The 15,470-nt window shown below is 42.9% G+C and overlaps 1 protein-coding gene across 1 annotated transcript in view; it reads left to right on the top strand.

Annotated features, from left to right (window-relative positions):
- The window catches only part of LOC138766527 (pneumococcal serine-rich repeat protein-like), a 63,665-nt gene that overhangs the window by 48,021 nt on the left and 174 nt on the right, over positions 1 to 15,470 (top strand). The window contains exons 11-21 of the mRNA XM_069944118.1: positions 53 to 1,505; positions 1,611 to 2,222; positions 2,271 to 3,866; positions 3,972 to 4,958; positions 5,172 to 5,920; positions 6,110 to 7,771; positions 7,859 to 9,220; positions 9,341 to 10,946; positions 11,037 to 13,763; positions 14,107 to 14,172; positions 15,164 to 15,240. Of these exons, the coding sequence (XP_069800219.1) occupies positions 53 to 1,505; positions 1,611 to 2,222; positions 2,271 to 3,866; positions 3,972 to 4,958; positions 5,172 to 5,920; positions 6,110 to 7,771; positions 7,859 to 9,220; positions 9,341 to 10,946; positions 11,037 to 13,763; positions 14,107 to 14,172; positions 15,164 to 15,240 (12,897 nt within the window). The remainder of the gene's footprint in view (positions 1 to 52; positions 1,506 to 1,610; positions 2,223 to 2,270; positions 3,867 to 3,971; positions 4,959 to 5,171; positions 5,921 to 6,109; positions 7,772 to 7,858; positions 9,221 to 9,340; positions 10,947 to 11,036; positions 13,764 to 14,106; positions 14,173 to 15,163; positions 15,241 to 15,470) is intronic.

A 15,470-nucleotide genomic window follows, 5' to 3' on the forward strand; every position in this document is an offset into this window, starting at 1 on the left:
CACACCAACAACTACCACTCCAACAACCGTTTCTACTCAGCCTTCAACAACTGCATCTACTACTACTGTAACAACACCCGCTTCAACTACTACTACAGCAAGTACAACCACACCAACAACTACCACTTCAACAACGGTTTCTACTCAGCCTTCAACAACTGCATCTACTACTACTGTAACAACACCCGCTTCAACTACTAGTACAGCAAGTACTACCACACCAACAACTACCACTCCAACAACAACTGTTTCTACTCAACCTTCAACAAGTGCATCTACCACTACTGTAACAACACCCGCTTCAACTACTACTACAAGTACAACCACACCAACAACTACCACTCCAACAACCGTTTCTACTCAGCCTCCAACAACCGCATCTACTACTACTGTAACAACTCCCCCTTTAACTACTAGTACAGCAAGTACAACCACACCAACAACTACCTCTCCAACAACTGTTTCTACTCAGCCTTCAACAACTGCATCTACTACTACTGTAACAACTCCCGCTTCCACTACTACTACAGCAAGTACAACCACACCAACAACTACCACTCCAACAACAACAATTTCTACTCTCCCTTCAACAACTGCATCTACTACTACTGTAACAACACCCGCTTCAACTACTACTACAGCAAGTACAACCACACAAGCAACTACCTCTCCAACAACTGTTTCTACTCAGCCTTCAACAACTGCATCTACTACTACTGTTACAACACCCGCTTCAACTACTACTACAGCAAGTACAACCACACCAACAACTACCACTCCAACAACCGTTTCTACTCAGCCTTCAACAACTGCATCTACTACTATTGTAACAACACCAGCTTCAACTACTACTACAGCAAGTACAACCACACCAACAACTACCACTCCAACAACGGTTTCTACTCAGCCTCCAACAACTGCATCTGCTACTACTGTAACAACTCCCGCTTCAACTACTAGTACAGCAAGTACAACCACACCAACAACTACCTCTCCAACAACTGTTTCTACTCAGCCTTCAACAACTGCATCTACTACTACTGTAACAACACCCGCTTCAACTACTACTACAGCAAGTACAACCACACCAACAACTACCACTACAACAACGGTTTCTACTCAGCCTTCAACAACTGCATCTACTACTTCTGTCACAACACCTGCTTCAACTACTACTACAGCAAGTACAACCATACCAACAACTACTACTCCAACAACGGTTTCTACTCAGCCTTCAACAACTACATCTACTACTACTGTAACAACAACCGCTTCAACTACTGCTATAGCAAGTACAACCTCACCAACAACTACCACTCCAACAACTGTTTCTACTCAACCTTCAACAAGTGCATCTACCACTACTGTAACAACACCCGCTTCAACTACTACTACAAGTACAACCACACAAGCAACTACCTCTCCAACAACTGTTTCTACTCAGCCTTCAACAACTGCATCTACTACTACTGTAACAACACCCGCTTCCACTACTACTACAGCAAGTACAACCACACCAACAACTACCACTCCAACAACCGTTTCTACTCAGCCTTCAACAACTGCATCTACTACTACTGTAACAACACCCGCTTCAACTACTACTACAGCAAGTACAACCACACCAACAACTACCTCTCCAACAACTGTTTCTACTCAGCCTTCAACAACTGCATCTACTACTACTGTAACAACTCCCGCTTCAACTACTACTACAGCAAGTACAACCACACCAACAACTACCACTCCAACAACAACAATTTCTACTCTCCCTTCAACAACTGCATCTACTACTACTGTCACAACACCTGCTTCAACTACTACTACAGCAAGTCCAACCATACCAACAAGTACTACTCCAACAACGGTTTCTACTCAGCCTTCAACAACTGCATCTACTACTACTGTAACAACACCCGCTTCAACTACTAGTACAGCAAGTACTACCACACCAACAACTACCACTCCAACAACGGTTTCTACTCAGCCTTCAACAACTGCACCTACTACTACTGTAACAACACCCGCTTCAACTACTACGATAGCAAGTACAACCACACCAACAACTGCCACTCCAACAACGATAACAACCATTTCTAGTCAGCCTTCAACAACTGCATCCACTACTACTGTAACAACACCCGCTTCAACTACTAGTACCGCAAGTACTACCACGCCAACAACTACCACTCCAACAACTGTTTCTACTCAACCTTCAACAAGTGCATCTACTACTACTGTAACAACACCCGCATCAACTACTACTACAGCAAGTACAACCACACCAACAACTATCACTCCAACAACGGTTTCTACTCAGCCTTCAACAACCGCATCTACTACTACTGTAACAACACTCGCTACAACTACTACTACAGCAAGTACAACCACACCAACTACCACACCAACAACGACAACAACCATTTCTACTCAGCCTTCAACAACTGCATCTACTACTACTGTAACACCTGCTTCAACTACTACTACAGCAAGTACAACCACACCAACATCTACTACTCCAACAACAATTTCTACTCTCCCTTCAACAACTTCATCTACTACTACTGTAACACCTGCTTCAACTACTACTACAGCAAGTACAACCACACCAACATCTACTACTCCAACAACAATTTCTACTCTCCCTTCAACAACTTCATCTACTACTACTGTAACAACACCCGCTTCAACTCCTACTACAGCAAGTACTACCACACCAACTACTTCCACTCCAACAACGGTTTCTACTCAGCCTTCAACAACTGCATCTACTACTACTGTAACAACACCCGCTTCAACTACTACTACAGCAAGTACAACCACAACAACTACCACTCCAACAACCCTTTCTACTCAGCCTTCAACAACTGCATCTACTACTTCTGTCCCAACACCTGCTTCAACTACTACTACAGCAAGTACAACCACACCAGCAACTACCACACCAACGACAACAGTTTCTACTCAGCCTTCAACAACTGCATCTACTACTACTGTAACAACACCCGCTTCAACTACGACTACAGCAAGTACAACCATACCAACAACTACTACTCCAACAACGGTTTCTATTCAGCCTTCAACAACTGCATCTACTACTGTAACAACACCCGCTTCAACTACTACTACAGCAAGTACTACCACACCAACAACGGTTTCTACTCAGCCTTCAACAACTGCACCTACTACTACTGTAACAACACCCGTTTCAACTACTACTACAGCAAGTACAACCACAACTACCACTCCAACAACCCTTTCTACTCAACCTTCAACAACTGCATCTACTACTTCTGTCCCAACACCTGCTTCAACTACTACTACAGCAAGTACAACCACACCAGCAACTACCACACCAACGACAACAGTTTCTACTCAGCCTTCAACAACTGCATCTACTACTACTGTAACACCCGGTTCAACTACGACTACAGCAAGTACAACCATACCAACAACTACTACTCCAACAACGGTTTCTACTCAGCCTTCAACAACCGCATCTACTACTACTGTAATAACACCCGCTTCAACTACTAGTACCGCAAGTACTACCACGCCAACAACTACCATTTCAACAACAACTGTTTCTACTCAACCTTCAACAAGTGCATCTACTACTACTGTAACAACACCCGCATCAACTACTACTTCAAGTACAACCACACCAACAACTACCACTCCAACAACGGTTTCTACTCAGCCTCCAACAACCGTATCTGCTACTACTGTAACAACTCCTGCTTCAACTACTAGTACAGCAAGTACAACCACACCAACATCTACCACTCCAACAACCTTTTCTACTCAGCCTTCAACAACTGCATCTAGTACTACTGTAACACCCGCTTCAACTACTACTACAGCAAGTACAACCACACCAACAACTACCTCTCCAACAACCATTTCTACTCAGCCTTCAACAACTGCATCTACTACTATTGTAACAACACCCGCTTCAACTATTACTACAGCAAGTACAACCACAACAACTACCACTCCAACAACCCTTTCTACTCAGCCTTCAACAACTGCATCTACTACTTCTGTCCCAACACCTGCTTCAACCACAACTACAGCAAGTACAACCACACCAACAACTACCACACCAACGACAACAGTTTCTACTCAGCCTTCAACAACTGCATCTACTACTACTGTAACAACACCCGCTTCAACTACGACTACAGCAAGTACAACCATACCAACAACTACTACTCCAACAACGGTTTCTACTCAGCCTTCAACAACCGCATCTACTACTACTGTAATAACACCCGCTTCAACTACTAGTACCGCAAGTACTACCACGCCAACAACTACCACTCCAACAACAACTGTTTCTACTCAACCTTCAACAAGTGCATCTACTACTACTGTAACAACACCCGCATCAACTACTACTTCAAGTACAACCACACCAACAACTACCACTCCAACAACGGTTTCTACTCAGCCTCCAACAACCGTATCTGCTACTACTGTAACAACTCCCGCTTCAACTACTAGTACAGCAAGTACAACCACACCAACATCTACCACTCCAACAACCTTTTCTACTCAGCCTTCAACAACTGCATCTAGTACTACTGTAACACCCGCTTCAACTACTACTACAGCAAGTACAACCACACCAACAACTACCTCTCCAACAACTGTTTCTTCTCAGCCTTCAACAACTGCATCTAGTACTACTGTAACAACTCCCGCTTCAACTACTACTACAGCAAGTACAACCACACCAACAACTACCACTCCAACAACAACAATTTCTACTTTCCCTTCAACAACTGCATCTACTACTACTACTACTACTGTAACAACACCCACTTCAACTACTACTACTACAGCAAGTACAACCACACAAGCAACTACCTCTCCAACAACTGTTTCTACTCAGCCTTCAACAACTGCATCTACTACTACTGTAACAACACCCGCTTCAACTACTACTACAGCAAGTACAACTACACCAACAACTACCACTCCAACAACCGTTTCTACTCAGCCTTTAACAACTGCATCTACTACTACTGTAACAACACCCGCTTCAACTACTACTACAGCAAGTACAACCACACCAACAACTACCACTCCAACAACGGTTTCTACTCAGCCTTCAACAACTGCATCTACTACTACTGTAACAACACCCGCTTCAACTACTACTACAGCAAGTACTACCACACCAACAACTACCACTCCAACAACAACTGTTTCTACTCAAACTTCAACAAGTGCATCTACCACTACTGTAACAACACCCGCTTCAACTACTACTACAAGTACAACCACACCAACAACTACCACTCCAACAACGGTTTCTACTCAGCCTCCAACAACTGCATCTACTACTACTGTAACAACTCCCGCTTCAACTACTACTACTACAAGTACAACCACACCAACAACTACCACTCCAACAACGGTTTCTACTCAGCCTCCAACAACTGCATCTACTACTACTGTAACAACTCCCGCTTCAACTACTAGTATAGCAAGTACAACCACACCAACAACTACCACTCCAACAACAACAATTTCTACTCTCCCTTCAACAACTGCATTTACTACTACTGTAACAACACCAGCTTCAACTACTACTACTACTACAGCAAGTACAACCACACCAACAACTACCTCTCCAACAACTGTTTCTTCTCAGCCTTCAACAACTGCATCTAGTACTACTGTAACAACTCCCGCTTCAACTACTACTACAGCAAGTACAACCACACCAACAACTACCACTCCAACAACAACAATTTCTACTTTCCCTTCAACAACTGCATCTACTACTACTACTACTACTGTAACAACACCCACTTCAACTACTACTACTACAGCAAGTACAACCACACAAGCAACTACCTCTCCAACAACTGTTTCTACTCAGCCTTCAACAACTGCATCTACTACTACTGTAACAACACCCGCTTCAACTACTACTACAGCAAGTACAACTACACCAACAACTACCACTCCAACAACCGTTTCTACTCAGCCTTTAACAACTGCATCTACTACTACTGTAACAACACCCGCTTCAACTACTACTACAGCAAGTACAACCACACCAACAACTACCACTCCAACAACGGTTTCTACTCAGCCTTCAACAACTGCATCTACTACTACTGTAACAACACCCGCTTCAACTACTAGTACAGCAAGTACTACCACACCAACAACTACCACTCCAACAACAACTGTTTCTACTCAAACTTCAACAAGTGCATCTACCACTACTGTAACAACACCCGCTTCAACTACTACTACAAGTACAACCACACCAACAACTACCACTCCAACAACGGTTTCTACTCAGCCTCCAACAACCGCATCTACTACTACTGTAACAACTCCCGCTTCAACTACTACTACTACAAGTACAACCACACCAACAACTACCACTCCAACAACGGTTTCTACTCAGCCTCCAACAACTGCATCTACTACTACTGTAACAACTCCCGCTTCAACTACTAGTACAGCAAGTACAACCACACCAACAACTACCACTCCAACAACAACAATTTCTACTCTCCCTTCAACAACTGCATTTACTACTACTGTAACAACACCAGCTTCAACTACTACTACTACTACAGCAAGTACAACCACACAAGCAACTACCTCTCCAACAACTGTTTCTACTCAGCCTTCAACAACTGCATCTACTACTACTGTAACAACACCCGCTTCAACTACTACTACAGCAAGTACAACCACAACAACTACCACTCCAACAACCCTTTCTACTCAGCCTTCAACAACTGCATCTACTACTTCTGTCACAACACCTGCTTCAACTACTACTACAGCAAGTACAACCATACCAACAACTACTACTCCAACAACTGTTTCTACTCAACCTTCAACAAGTGCATCTACCACTACTGTAACAACACCCGCTTCAACTACTACTACAAGTACAACCACACCAACAACTACCACTCCAACAACGGTTTCTACTCAGCCTCCAACAACCGCATCTGCTACTACTGTAACAAGTCCCGCTTCAACTACTGGTACAGCAAGTACAACCACACCAACTACCACTCCAACAACCGTTCCTACTCAGCCTTCAACAACTGCATCTACTACTACTGTAACAACACCCGCTTCAACTACTACTACAGCAAGTACAACCACACCAACAACTACCTCTCCAACAACTGTTTCTACTCAGCCTTCAACAACTGCATCTACTACTACTGTAACAACTCCCGCTTCAACTACTACTACAGCAAGTACAAACACAACAACTACCACTCCAACAACAATTTCTACTCTCCCTTCAACAACTGCATCTACTAGTACTGTCACAACACCTGCTTCAACTACTACTACAGCAAGTACAACCATACCAACAAGTACTACTCCAACAACGGTTTCTACTCAGCCTTCAACAACTACATCTACCACTACTGTAACAACACCCGCTTCAACTACTACGATAGCAAGTACAACCACACCAACAACTACCACTCCAACAACGATAACAACCATTTCTACTCAGCCTTCAACAACTGCATCCACTACTACTGTAACAACACCCTCTTCGACTACTACTATAGCAAGTACAACCACACCAACAACTACCACTCCAACAACGATAACAACCATTTCTACTCAGCCTTCAACAACTGCATTAACTACTACTGTAACAACACCCGCTTCAACTACTAGTACCGCAAATACTACTACGACAACAACTACCACTCCAACAACGGTTTCTACTCAGCCTTCAACAACCGCATCTACTACTACTGTAACAACACTCGCTACAACTACTACTACAGCAAGTACAACCACACCAACTACCACTCCAACAACGACAACAACCATTTCTACTCAGCCTTCAACAACTGCATCTACTACTACCGTAACAACACCTGCTTCAACTACTACTACAGCAAGTACAACCACACCAACATCTACTACTCCAACAACAATTTCTACTCTCCCTTCAACAACTTCATCTACTACTACTGTAACAACACCCGCTTCAACTCCTACTACAGCAAGTACTACCACACCAACTACTTCCACTCCAACAACGGTTTCTACTCAGCCTTCATCAACTGCACCTACTACTACTGTAACAACACCCGCTTCAACTACTACTACAGCAAGTACTACCACACCAACAACTACCTCTCCAACAACCGTTTCTACTCAGCCTTCAACAACTGCATCTACTACTACTGTAACAACTCCCGCTTCAACTACTACTACAGCAAGTACAACCACAACAACTACCACTCCAACAACCCTTTCTACTCAGCCTTCAACAACTTCATCTACTACTTCTGTCCCAACACCTGCTTCAACTACTACTACAGCAAGTACAACCACGCCAGCAACTACCACACCAACGACAACAGTTTCTACTCAGCCTTCAACAACTGCATCTACTACTACTGTAACAACACCCGCTTCAACTACGACTAAAGCAAGTTCAACCATACCAACAACTACTACTCCAACAACGGTTTCTACTCAGCCTTCAACAACTGCATCTACTACTACTGTAACAACACCCGCTTCAACTACTACCACACCAACAACTACCTCTCCAACAACCGTTTCTACTCAGCCTTCAACAACTGCATCTACTACTACTGTAACAACTCCCGCTTCAACTACTACTACAGCAAGTACAACCACAACAACTACCACTCCAACAACCCTTTCTACTCAGCCTTCAACAACTGCATCTACTACTTCTGTCCCAACACCTGCTTCAACTACTACTACAGCAAGTCCAACCACACCAGCAACTACCACACCAACGACAACAGTTTCTACTCAGCCTTCAACAACTGCATCTACTACAACTGTAACAACACCCGCTTCAACTACGACTAAAGCAAGTACAACCATACCAACAACTACTACTCCAACAACGGTTTCTACTCAGCCTTCAACAACTGCATCTACTACTACTGTAACAACACCCGCTTCAACTACTACCACACCAACAACTACCTCTCCAACAACCGTTTCTACTCAGCCTTCAACAACTGCATCTACTACTACTGTAACAACTCCCGCTTCAACTACTACTACAGCAAGTACAACCACAACAACTACCACTCCAACAACCCTTTCTACTCAGCCTTCAACAACTGCATCTAGTACTTCTGTCCCAACACCTGCTTCAACTACTACTACAGCAAGTACAACCATACCAGCAACTACCACACCAACAACAACAGTTTCTACTCAGCCTTCAACAACTGCATCTACTACTACTGTAACAACACTCGCTTCAACTACTACTACAGCAAGTACAACCACACCAACAACTACCTCTCCAACAACCATTTCTACTCAGCCTTCAACAACTGCATCTACTACTACTGTAACAACACCCGCTTCAACTACTACTACAGCAAGTACAACCACAACAACTACCACTCCAACAACCCTTTCTACTCAGCCTTCAACAACTGCATCTACTACTTCTGTCCCAACACCTGCTTCAACCACAACTACAGCAAGTACAACCACACCAACAACTACCACACCAACGACAACAGTTTCTACTCAGCCTTCAACAACTGCATCTACTACTACTGTAACAACACCCGCTTCAACTACGACTACAGCAAGTACAACCATACCAACAACTACTACTCCAACAATGGTTTCTACTCAGCCTTCAACAACTGCATCTACTACTACTGTAACAACACCCGCTTCAACTACTAGTACCGCAAGTACTACCACGCCAACAACTACCACTCCAACAACAACTGTTTCTACTCAACCTTTAACAAGTGCATCTACTACTACTGTAACAACTCCCGCTTCAACTACTAGTACAGCAAGTACAACCACACCAACATCTACCACTCCAACAACCGTTTCTACTCAGCCTTCAACAACTGCATCTACTACTACTGTAACAACTCCCGCTTCAACTCCTACTACAGCAAGTACAACCACACCAACAACTACCACTCCAACAACAATTTCTACTCTCCCTTCAACAACTGCATCTACTACTATTGTCACAACTCCTGCTTCAACTACTACTACAGCAAGTACAACCATACCAACAACTACTACTCCAACAACGGTTTCTACTCAGCCTTCAACAACTACATCTACTACTACTGTAACAACACCCGCTTCAACTACTACTATAGCAAGTACAACCACACCAACAACTACCACTCCAACAACGATAACAAACATTTCTACTCAGCCTTCAACAACTGCATCCACTACTACTGTAACAACACCCGCTTCAACTACTACTATAGCAAGTACAACCACACCAACTACTACCACTCCAAAAACGATAACAACCATTTCTACTCAGCTTTCAACAACTGCATCTACTACTACTGTAACAACACCCGCTTCAACTACTAGTACTGCAAGTACTACCACGCCAACAACTACCACTCCAACAACAACTGTTTCTACTCAACCTTCAACAAGTGCATCTACTACTACTGTAACAACACCCGCATCAACTACTACTACAGCAAGTACAACCACACCAACTATCACTCCAACAACGACAACAACCATTTCTACTCAGCCTCCAACAACTGCATCTACTACTACCGTATCAACACCTGCTTTAACTACTACTACAGCAAGTACAACCACACCAACAACTACTACTCCAACAACAACAATTTCTACTCTCCCTTCAACAACTTCATCTACTACTACTTTAACAACACCCGCTTCAACTACTACTACAGCAAGTACAACCACACCAACAACTACCTCTCCAACAACCGTTTCTACTAATCCTTCAACAACTGCATCTACTACTACTGTAACAACACCCGCTTCAACTACTACTACAGCAAGTACAACCACACAAACAACTACCTCTCCAACAACTGTTTCTACTCAGCCTTCAACAACTGCATCTACTACTACTGTAACAACACCAGCTTCAACTACTACTACAGCAAGTACAACCACACCAACAACGGTTTCTACTCAGCCTTCAACAACCGCATCTACTACTACTGTGACAACACCCGCTTCAACTACTACTTCAGCAAGTACAACCACACCAACAACTACCACTTCAACAACAACTATTTCTACTCAGCCTTCAACAACTGCATCTACTACTACTGTAACAACACCCGCTTCAACGACTACTACAGCAAGTACTACCACACCAACAACTACCTCTCCAATAAACGTTTCTACTCAGCCATCAACAACTGCATCTACTACTACTGTCCCAAAACCTGCTTCAACTACTACTACAGCAAGTACTACCACACCAACAAATACCACACCAACAACAACAACAGTTTCTACTCAGCCTTCAACAACTGCATCTACTGCTACTGTAACAACAGCCGCTTCAACTACTACTACAGCAAGTACAACCACACCAACAACTACTACTCCAACAACGGTTTCTACTCAGCCTTCAACAACTGCATCTACTACTACTGTAACAACACCTGCTTCAACTACTACTACTACAGCAAGTCCAACAACACCAACAACAACTATTTCTACTCAGCCCTCAACAACTGCATCTACTACTACTGTAATAACAACCGCTTCAACTATGACTACAGCAAGTAAAACCACACCAACACCTACAACTCCAACAACCCTTTCTACTCAGCCTTCAACAACTGCATCTACTACTACTGTCCCAACACCCGCCTCAACTACTACTACAGCAAGTCCAACCACACCAACAACTTCCACTCCAACAACAACAACAATGGTTTCTACTCAGCCTTCAACAACTGCATCTACTACTACTGTAACAACATCCGCTTCAACTACTACTACAACAAGTACAACCTCATTAACTACCATTCCAACATCGGTTTCTACTCAGCCTTCAACAACTGCATCTACTACTACTGTAACAACACCCGCTTCAACTACCACTACAGCAAGTACAACCACACCAACAACTACCACTCTAACAACAACTATTTCTACTCAGCCTTTAACAACTGCATCTACTACTACTGTAACAACACCCGCTTCAACGACTACTACAGCAAGTACTACCACACCAACAACTACCTCTCAAACAATCGTTTCTACTCAGCCTTTAACAACTGCATATACTACTACTGTCCCAACACCCGCTTCAACTACTACTACAGCAAGTACTAACACACCAACAAATACCACACCAACAACGACAACAGTTTCTACTCAGCCTTCAACAACTGCATCTACTACTACTGTAACAACACCCGCTTCAAGTACTACTACTACAGCAAGTACAACCACAACAACTACCACTCCAAAAACTTTTTCTACTCTGCCTTCAACAACTGCATCTACTACTACTGTAACAACACCCTCTTCAACTACTACAGCAAGTACAACCACTCCAACAACTACCACACCAACAGCGACATTGGTCTCTACTCAGCCTTTAACAACTACCACTACAGCAAGTACAACCACACCAACAACTACCACTCCAACAACGGGTTCTAGTCAGCTTTCAACAACTGCATCTACTACTACTGTAACAGCACCCGCTTCAACTACTACTACAGCAAGTACAACCACACCAACAACTACCACTCCAACAACCGTTTCTACTCAGCCATCAACAACTACATCTAATACTACTGTAACAACACCAGCTTCAACTACTTCTACTACAGCAAGTACAACCACAACTACCACTCCAACAACCCTTTCTACTCAGCCTTCAACAACTGCATCTACTACTACTACTGTAACAACACCCGCTTCAACTACTACTACAGCAGGTACAAGCACACCAACATCTACCAAATCAACAACGACAACGGTTTCTACTCAGCCTTCAACAACTGCATCTACTACCACTGTAACAACACCAGCTTCAACTACTACTACAGCAAGTACAACCACACCAACAAGTACCACTTCAACAACAACCATTTCTACACAGCCTTCAACAACTGCATCTACCACTACTGTAACAACAACCGCTTCCACTACTACTACAGCAAGCACAACCACACCAACAACTACCACACCAACTACCACTCCAACAACCTTTTCTACTCAGCCTTCAACAACTGCATCTACTACTACTGTAACAACACCTGCTTCAACTACTACTACAGCAAGTACAACCACACCAACAACTACCACTCCAACGACAAAAAACATTTCTACTCAGCCTTCAACAACTGCATCTACTACTATTGTAACAACACCTGCTTCAACTACTACTACTACCGAAAGTGCAACCACATCAACCACTACTAGTCCATCAACAACTACAACTATTTTTACTCAGCCTTCAACAACTGCATCTACTACTACTCTAACAACACCCGCTTCAACTACTGCTACAGCAAGTACAACCACACTAACAACTACCACTCAAACAACGACAACAACCGTTTCTACTCAGCCTGCAAACACTGCATCAACAATTAGTGTAACAGTACCCACTTCAACTATTACTACAGCAAGTACAACCACACCAACAAGTACTAGTCCAACAACGACAACATCCATTTCTATTCAGCCTTCAACAACTGCATCAACTACTACTGCAACAACAACCACTTCAACTACTTCTACAGCAAGTACAACCACACCAACCACTACCCCTGCAACAATGACAACAACCGTTTCTACTCAGCCTTCAACAACTGCATCTACTACTACTGCAACAACACCCGCTTTAACTACTACTACAGCAAGTACAAGCACACCAACAACTACTAGTCCAACAACAACAACCATTTCTACTCAACCTTCAACCACCGCATCAACTAGTATCACAAGTAAGTTATTATATTTTTAAATGCATGTAGCATAAAAGATCCATTTCACTGCTTTCACTGGCATAGGTTAACAATTGAAGTGCTTATTTTGCCATTTACCCATATTGGTGTTGTGAAGGTATAGCACTTTATTATCTCATACAATGCTGTCCCTTTCTGCTTGGGAAACCTGTCACATCATGTGGTTTTTGCTTTTTCACAAATCAACCTCATTTTTAGTTTTTTGGACTCTCATTGAAGTAATTACCTTTACTATTTGTGTATGGAACTATTTTCTTTTGCAATGCAATGCTTCTTTTTTTATAGTCTCTTAAAACATTTTGCATTTATTTTATCTTTATAGCTTCTAATGGAATCACCTCTGTAACTACTAATACCTCAACCCAAACAACCTCAGCCCAATCGGCAAGTAAGTATTATATCTTTAAACGGTATGTCTATCTATTGAATTTTAGCTGTCATAATAAAATTAACGCAGTAGAAGAAACAGAATTTATAGGTGCCAATTTTGCAGATACAAACATCCTTATAGAAAGCAACATACATAAATGCTGTCTACAGGAAGTGATGTGATAAAATCTTAAACTCTGAAAAGCCCAGAGTGTGACATAGAAGCTGTATATGGGGTCCTGTAGCATTTGAGCTTTCATTAACCCACTTACCCTGTAATGAAGTTACTTTGTTTATTCAGTCCAAGTCTATACAGCAAAGCAGACAAGTGAGCTACAGAAAACAAGCCTAGTCTTTTGTGACTGCTCTCGTATCCTGCAATATTATTACTATTATTCTAAATCTTTCATTTTGAAGGAATCCCTGGAAAAATCTATATGTGCCTCCTCAGATGCCCAAATGACTGCACAGTATGACAGTTTAGGCTATATTCACACTACATAAGTGCAGCGGAAATCATGGCCTTTGTTACAACGGCCGTGATTCCTGGGGAACTTATGTAGTGCTGCAGCCAGAGGGAATCCCGGCTGGAGTGTATACACATAGTATCCCTAGCGGCGCCGTAGAAAACTGACATGTCAGTTTTCTGCTGCCGCTATTCAGTGAATAGCGGCCGCAGAAAACCCTGTCAGTTCACACAATAGAGCGAGCGGCTCTATTGTGTGCTGTGGAGAGTTCTGATGCGGGCGCACACTGATGCGCCCGCATCAGAACTCTATGCCCCGAAAGATCATCTGGCCAGTACTGCAGTACCGGCCGGGATGATCTGTTCTGTGACCTGGCCGGGTCATGGAACGGCCAGTCTCATACTAAGTGTGCACATAGCCTTATAATGTATATTGTAGGGCACTCTCTTGTCCACCATAATACTTACATAGGATTTTGACAGAAATATTTAATAGTATATTGAGTTTCTAATATGGACAGTAACAATATTTTTTGTTTTGTAGTTCCTTATTGGGGAATTATTCTTCTTGCTCTGGTCTCTGTATTGGTTGCAGCCCTCCTTGCAGGCCTAATATTTGGGGTAAGTACCTCTATATGTGTTTAGGGTCTTTTTCTTCCATTATCATTTATCCCTATTCATTGTGGGAACAAGACCAATGAGACACCTACCAATATCTAAAATATGGGACAGTCGTATAGGATTAGGTGGTAGTTGAGTGGTTATGGGAAATATCCATTCCTTCCATATAGTGCCCTGGCTAAGATACGTCTCCATACAGTCCCCTCCCACAGACGCTGCCTTGGTAAGGA

This window comes from Dendropsophus ebraccatus, chromosome 10 (assembly GCF_027789765.1).
Source record: "Dendropsophus ebraccatus isolate aDenEbr1 chromosome 10, aDenEbr1.pat, whole genome shotgun sequence".
NCBI lineage: Eukaryota > Metazoa > Chordata > Amphibia > Anura > Hylidae > Dendropsophus > Dendropsophus ebraccatus.